The 6,806-nt window shown below is 51.1% G+C and overlaps 1 protein-coding gene across 6 annotated transcripts; it reads right to left on the bottom strand.

Moving 5' to 3' along the window:
- Nucleotides 1-2,330: 2,330 nt before the first annotated feature.
- On the bottom strand, nt 2,331-6,707 carry LOC148651743 (GTP-binding protein Di-Ras2-like). 6 transcript variants are annotated; one of them, XM_088597766.1, is made up of 2 exons: nt 6,188-6,707; nt 2,331-3,473 (listed from the first exon to the last, which is right to left on the bottom strand). In XM_088597766.1, exon 2 carries the CDS (start codon nt 3,337-3,339, stop codon nt 2,743-2,745), a length of 597 nt encoding a protein of 198 aa, XP_088453892.1. In that variant the 5' UTR covers nt 3,340-3,473; nt 6,188-6,707; the 3' UTR covers nt 2,331-2,742. The 6 variants fall into 6 exon arrangements, with proteins under 6 accessions (XP_088453892.1, XP_088453894.1, XP_088453893.1 ...); XM_088597768.1 differs by lacking the exon at nt 6,188-6,707 and adding an exon at nt 5,130-6,165; XM_088597767.1 differs by lacking the exon at nt 6,188-6,707 and adding an exon at nt 4,918-5,104.
- Between the last annotated feature and the right edge of the window lie 99 nt (nt 6,708-6,806).

Below are 6,806 nucleotides of genomic sequence, written 5' to 3'. Positions count from 1 at the left end.
CCAGCCAGATGAGGGATCGATTTTCTGAGCACAAGGGAATAATGGATTCGCTTCTGCAGCGACAGGTTTGTAACTGCAGGGAAACTTCAGCTATTCCACTGCGTCGAGTCCCACATGCTTGTCCTGCTCCCAGACAGAGCAATCACCCTGCCAGTCCTCTCAGTGTCTGGGCCGGGCGAGGTTTCGCATTTTGAGTCAAATTAAGCCGCAGGCTCTACTCCTGGTGGTGTCCTTCCGTCAGATCCTTTGTAACTATCCTCCCCCCGGAACCCAGAGACCTTGGTTTCCCAGACGCTGCGCAGCGGGTCGTGGGAATAACACCGCTGGATCGCTAGTTGGCATCGTTTACGATACAACATTATCTGATCGTCTTTTTTCGTTCTTGATTAATGAAGACATTCATGGCCAATGCAGAATTTCACCATGGGCAGTGACACAGGGAAATCTCCTGTCACCCTCTCAGGCAGCGTCCAGATCAGACTGAGAACAGCCTCACGGGTGCAATCTCCACAGCAGCTCCAGGGCCATCAGGCTGAGACCAGGACATCTGCCATTACAGACATCGCCCCGTCTCTCCTCCAGAGCCCCAAATAACCTGACTGCTGTTCACCACCTGTTTCAGCTCCGTTTTCCAGGCTGATGTTGTCTTTCACTACAAAAGGAAAACGAGCCCTGCTATTTGACTTCCATGAGCTTGGTTTGCTCAGGCTGTGAGGTGATGTCTGTAATTCCAACTCCCATTCATTTGCTACTTTTTATACTACAAAATACAGATCTTCTTTATCTTGCATTTAGAAGGAAAAACACTTTCTGAAAAGAGTGGACGAATGCCAATGTCTGAGGCACTGCAATGTGTTTACATACTGTCTATATCTTTGATGTGCATTTCCTGGGCACCTCTAATGCCTACAGGCAAGGGAACTGTGCTTCTTGTGGGCTGAGATTTATTCATGCAATGAGCGTATTTCCCACCTACCTCCTAACACCTACACACAAGCACGCAGCAGCTCCGTTCAGAAGACAAATTGCAGCTGGCAGATAGCTGCCCTGTCTCCATGGTAGTCAGAGGCAGCTTAGCCCAGTGTGCGTCTGTGTCTCTGCTGCCCCCATGATGTGTCAGAGAGGTAAATCCCAGGAGTGATAAATACTTCTACATTCCATGAGTACATTTAATTGTGCATTCCATCTCTAAGTCTGTAATCCCCCTAAACACACTTTATGAGCCAGTTCAGATCTGTGGTATTTAAGATCACGGGCCATTTTCAGGGGTCGATAAAGTTATCCCCTGAATGGTGAATTCAGAAGAAATATCTGAGTCTTTAACTTTTTTGTTGTATGTGCTGGTTGTTGACAACAGCAAATCTGGCGGAAAAGAAACATCATCTCCAGCACAATGTTTGATAACATGGCTTCAAATACTGTCTCTATAATAACTATCCTTCAGAGGCAGGCAATGCTGCACGGTAACGTCTTTGAACTCCAAAGCAATTCAGCATGCAAACTAATCAAATGCTGTCAATGAAAGCAGTCACAAAAATACCTCAATTGTAGTTATCACTGCTGGGAAACCATGTACCTCTAATGCACATTTCTGCCAGGTTTGCTAAGTGGAGCATAAATGTGAAGGAAAAATTATCCTGCCAGAAGCACCTATTACATTCCAATGGTGAGGAACTATAGTGTCTTCTATAATGATACAAAGGGCCTACAAAAACTGTATTGAATTGATATTCAGCAAGATGTTGTGAAAGGGTTTTTATTCTGCATTTAAAGCTGCCCTGCGCTGGTGAGCAAGCGTGTTGCATGAGCAGGAGCCTCACGGTCCGCGTGGGAGGACTTTCCCTGAGCCCACGCACTGCGGGAAGGCTTCCTCTGCAGGGGAAGGAAACCGAGAGCTGCAGGAAAGACGAGTGCGAGACCCCGAGCAGAGCTCTGGGATTCTGGGACGCCGAGTTGGCCTGGCTGTTAGCAGAAGTGAGAATTCTGGCTTTTTAATTTACTTCAATTAGTGCTGATGAAGCCTGATGTGGACTTCGTTTCTTTTTCTTTCTCATCATACATGTCTCTTACTTGTTAATGGGTTCCTGTCGTGTTAAATGTATTGTGTATTGCGTTGTGTCTTCTACCTGCCTGCAAAGAAAGTTTCCCTCCTGCGACAACAACAGGAAGCAAGTGCTTGTATACAGGGATCTCCTCCTGTATGTGTGCAATACCTCGGAAAAGACATTAAAATGATCCTCTGACCATTTCATAACTAAAGATCTGATTCGCAAAAGCACTGGCTCTGTTTGCAAGAGATGTTTACAAAAGAAACCACAAAAAACAGTAAAAGGTGTTAACCAAGTTTACTGATCTTTCATAAACAGTAAAAATTAAAGTTCCATGACAATACGCATTAAATATATCTGTGGATTACGGCAGCTGCATTGAACATGCACAAAAAATAGCTTTCAGTTAAGGACCAGAACATCTTTGGTGTACAAAAACAGAGGTCCCCCCCCTCCACCCACCCCGCGACACAAAGCCCATCTGGACAGCACAGCGCACGCTGATGGAATGTTAATGAGGGTTGCTGGTGTGTGTGTGTGTGTGTGTGTGTGTGTGTGTGTGTGTGTGTGTGTGTGTGTGTGTGAACTCCTGCGCACACGCGCACAGATCTGAGCGCTGCGTGTTGATGAACGCGCTGGCGCCACGTTCACACTGCTGGCAGGTCCGGCTCTGGGGGCGGGGGGGGGCGCGGCCTCACATGAGGGAGCACTTCCCCTTCAGCCGGTCGGAGCTCTTCAGCCTCCTCGCCTTCTTCCCGTCCACCTGCAGGGTCACTGTCCGCCGCTTCTCCAGGTTCAGCAGCTCCTGGAAGAGCTCCTGCACGTTGTAGTTCATTTTGGCGGAGGTCTCCATGAAGGAGCACCCCCACTGCGCCGCCAGGGCCTCCCCGTCGCCGGCCTGGAGCTCCCTCTGCGTCTCGTCGCTCTTGTTGCCCACCAGCATGATGGGGGCGGTCTGGGCGTCGCCCTTGATGTGGCGGATCTGCTGGTAGATGGGCTGCAGCTCGGCCAGCGACTGGCGGCTGGTGACGGAGTAGACCAGGATGAAGGCGTGGCCCTTGGAGATGGAGAGGCGCTGCATGGCGGGGAACTGGTGGCTGCCCGTGGTGTCGGTGATCTGCAGGGTGCACACGTTCCTGTCGCAGCTGATCACCTGCCGGTAGGTGTCCTCCACGGTGGGGATGTAGGTGTCCCGGAAGGTGCCGCGGACGAACCGCTGCACCAGCGAGCTCTTGCCCACCCCGGCGGCGCCGAACACCACCACCCGGTAGTCGCTGCTCTGCTCCGGCATGGCGCCTCCTGCTCTACCGGCCGGCGGTCTCGGGGGTGGGGGCGGGGGGGGTCTGGCGCGGGAGAAGACGGCCGAGACGCTCGTCGACGGCGGGTGGGCGCGGCCGAGTCTCGGAGCTCACATGCCCAGCGGACCTGTGCGGGAAAACCAGAGGCGGGAGTCGGGTCAGATGCGCGGGGGAACAGCCCGTTCGGCCACACCCCCGCGCAGGACAGGGACGACACGCACTCGTCCTGATCGGGACAAGCGGCGGGCTTCCAGGGCAGCAGGGAACCGTGGGAGCTCAGGCGGCAAGGGCGTCTGGCTCCTGACCGGAAGGCCCCGGGTTCAATCCCAGGCAGGGGCGAGCGATGGAGCTCTGCTTCCTTCCAGACGGCTCCCAGGCCCCCTCAGTACCGGGGGTGAATCCTTCTGGGGGTAACAGGCCAGCCGGAGCGTGGTGCTGATCTCATCACCTCCACTTCCAGTGACAGATGGTTGAGAAAAAGTGTGGCCCTTTCCCCCAGGGGCCTTTAGGTCCTGAGAAGGGACCTACCTACAGTGTAGTAGAAGAACACTGAAGGAGTGAAGCTTCTTACAGTAAAAACAAATCCAAATAAACTCGGGATTTAAACTTAGCAACGAACGTGCCTCGACTGCTAGTTTCTTATGCTCGTTTTAATGTGGAAAATGTGAAGCTCTATCGATGGTTTTCGCAGGGGGAAAAACGAACCTGGCTGAAGAATATCGATCAAGCAGCCTCTGTCCATCGCAATGCAATTCACCTCACACCGCTCTGAAACGGCCCTTCTGGAAGGATTGTGCCGGACTGAAACTGCGAAAAAACGCCCCTGTAACACCTACCTCGCTCGAGTGTTTAATCACGGTGACACAGGCGACTCTATGTGCGATTGAACATGGTGATATCCCCAGGCGATTTGCGTCTTTCAAGAGCTAGAACTGACATCAGGCTTGTTCAGCCTGTACTCTGCGACCTGCGAGATGACGCCTCCTTTGCATCTGGAACTAAAGGGGATTGTCTCGCATCATCAGGAGCTGGATTTCGGTGAAAGGCAATTTTAAAGCCTCTTCACCTCCTTTGAAAATGTTGTCTGCCACAGGGGAAATCTTCCCCCGTGGCTAAAACGTGTTTGATGTTTGTTTTTAACGAATTTCCGACAACGCAATGCCACCCTTTGGGAGTGAAATATGTAATTCAGCTTCATAAAAAAAAATCAGCGCCGGCAGAGTTATCATGTAGATGAATCATACAGGTCGTTATGGTACACAGAGCAACAGGTAAAGGGTTTCTACGGCTGTCGAGTGCGAGCACACAACGGTTTCTACAAAACGCATCACGAAAGCGAGCGGAGCTGACGTCTCCACCCCGCTGGACCTGAAAGAAGGACGGAAAAGAAGAAAAAACCCTCGAGAACGCTGCCACGGACGAGCGCAGACACTCCCTGCGAACGACAAAACGGCTATCGATCGCTTCTAATGATCCATGGGCTCCTGGGCTGCAAGACGGGGCGCGCTCCCAGCCGGCCCGGCTCTTTCACACACAGAGCTACTGGTTCAGCTCCAGGCAAACCCACCTACCTGCGCGCAGCTCGCTGCCCGTGCCCGCCCGCCGTGTTGTAAATAGAAATTCCGCTGCCGTACAGTCACGCATATGAAGTCCTCCGGTGGGTAAAGACCACTCTGGCGACGGAGGGGGTCAGGCTTTGGGAAACTGGACCCCGCTCCCGCCGCCGCCAGCTCCACACTAGTCGCTCAGGGGGGGTGTCCGCTTGCGTCTTGCGAGCGCCCACCTTGTGAACAGAGCAGTGCCGCGTCCCGGGGGTAGCGCGGTGTTGGCGCCGGCGACGGTACAGGTGAGACCCCTCCTGTTCATTCATGTCTCCGGTGCATGGTCCAGCCCATTCATGAGGCTGTGGAAGTCGCCGGTCGGAAGCTGAGCTGCATGTTTTACTGAAACACATCCTACAGTATGTCCTTAAAAACGGCCCTTCGATTTTATTTTTCTGATTTATTTGGATTTTTGGATAACGCATTAAATATTACCCAGTCTCTCAGCCTACACATAGGATTTAAATCGCGGCGGACACGCTTGAGTATTCTCCCGGTTTCTTGAAACACCCTGTATTAAGTTTACGTGTATAAAATGAATAATACCCAAACGATTCTGTCTGTGTGAAAGCGGATCACAAAGCCAGCTCCTTGCGCGCTTGCATAAGGATTGCTGTCATCACGGTGCTGTTCACAACATGAAACTGGCACTATTCAAAACCTAAATAAAACCAACCACCTGTGTCTCAGTACTTCTATAAATATGAATCAAGTGCCATATTTTGTGTTGATTGTGATTGAGTCTTACCTGGGAGACTAAGCATATCCTAAGCATGTAGCTAAAAGTAGAGGTATTATATTTAAACAACTGGGCGAAACAACTCGATTGACGTTATTGTTAATAATAACAGCATTCTTAGCACAGGTATACGCGTCAGAGCAGCAATCTATTCCACTATCATACCGGGTTTCAAGTTATTCCATCACAGAAACGGAATCGGATCAGTTTTTCTTGATCACTCGCACTTGCGTCATCGATTCCGAAGGAACACTAATTTTCCAATCAGACGCTGCAGCGCTGCTGTTGGAACGCGGACACCTGTGTAAGATCACGTCACTTTAGTGGCCACATGCAACGTCTTGTATTAGGAATTTTATCTTTTCGCATCGATGCATTTGTCTTGTATCTCCAGCCCCCTACGGCGTTTAAAGTTCCGTTTACATGGCCGCCGTCGAGCTCATTAAGTTATGCGAGAACGCGGGTAAATAAAAGTCAAAGGATATAAAACAGCCAACAGACCTCCCCGATGGTCGCTTCCAGGACTGGATCTTCCCGGGACGGGGAGCAGCGCGTGTCCGCGTCTCGAGGGCTGAGCTGAGCTGAGCTGAGCTGAGCGGGAGTGGGAGTGGGAGTGGGCCAGCGCGAGAGGAGAGGCGGTCAGTCTCTCCCGAGCAAAACACCCAACTCGCAGCGAAAGGCCGGGCGCCGGCTGGGAAGCACTTAAAAACACGCCAAATTACATCATGTGGTTCGCCATTAGCCGGACGCGTTCTCATTCATACTTGGCAACACGTACAAACGTCAGCATGTTCAAGGTTTGGGCTGGTGCGCAGCTGTATCTCACACAGTACTGTATATCCATTGCTTGACGTTCAATGAGGGGGATATAATCAAGCCGTGCTTTATGGGATTTGTCATTTATTAAGGAATTTAAATAATGTAAAGGGTGATTTAAGAGCCAAGAAAGATCACAAGAGAAGCCGTTAGATAAACGCTGTCTGTTGCCGTTTTAATCCCAAAGGTACTGTGAAAAACCTCTTTTTTTGACCAGAGCAATATAATAAGATTTCTGGCATTGACAGAGGTACAATAGCACTTATCACTGATGAGCAGGGGTGCAAGAAGGATGAGGAGAGAG

The sequence above is a fragment of the Lepisosteus platostomus genome, chromosome 11 (genome assembly GCF_059453375.1).
Source record: "Lepisosteus platostomus isolate fLepPlt1 chromosome 11, fLepPlt1.hap1, whole genome shotgun sequence".
Classification (NCBI taxonomy): Eukaryota; Metazoa; Chordata; class Actinopteri; order Semionotiformes; family Lepisosteidae; genus Lepisosteus; species Lepisosteus platostomus.
The sequence above is the reverse complement of the archived record's forward strand: the minus strand, read 5'-3'. Positions and strand labels throughout refer to the sequence as shown.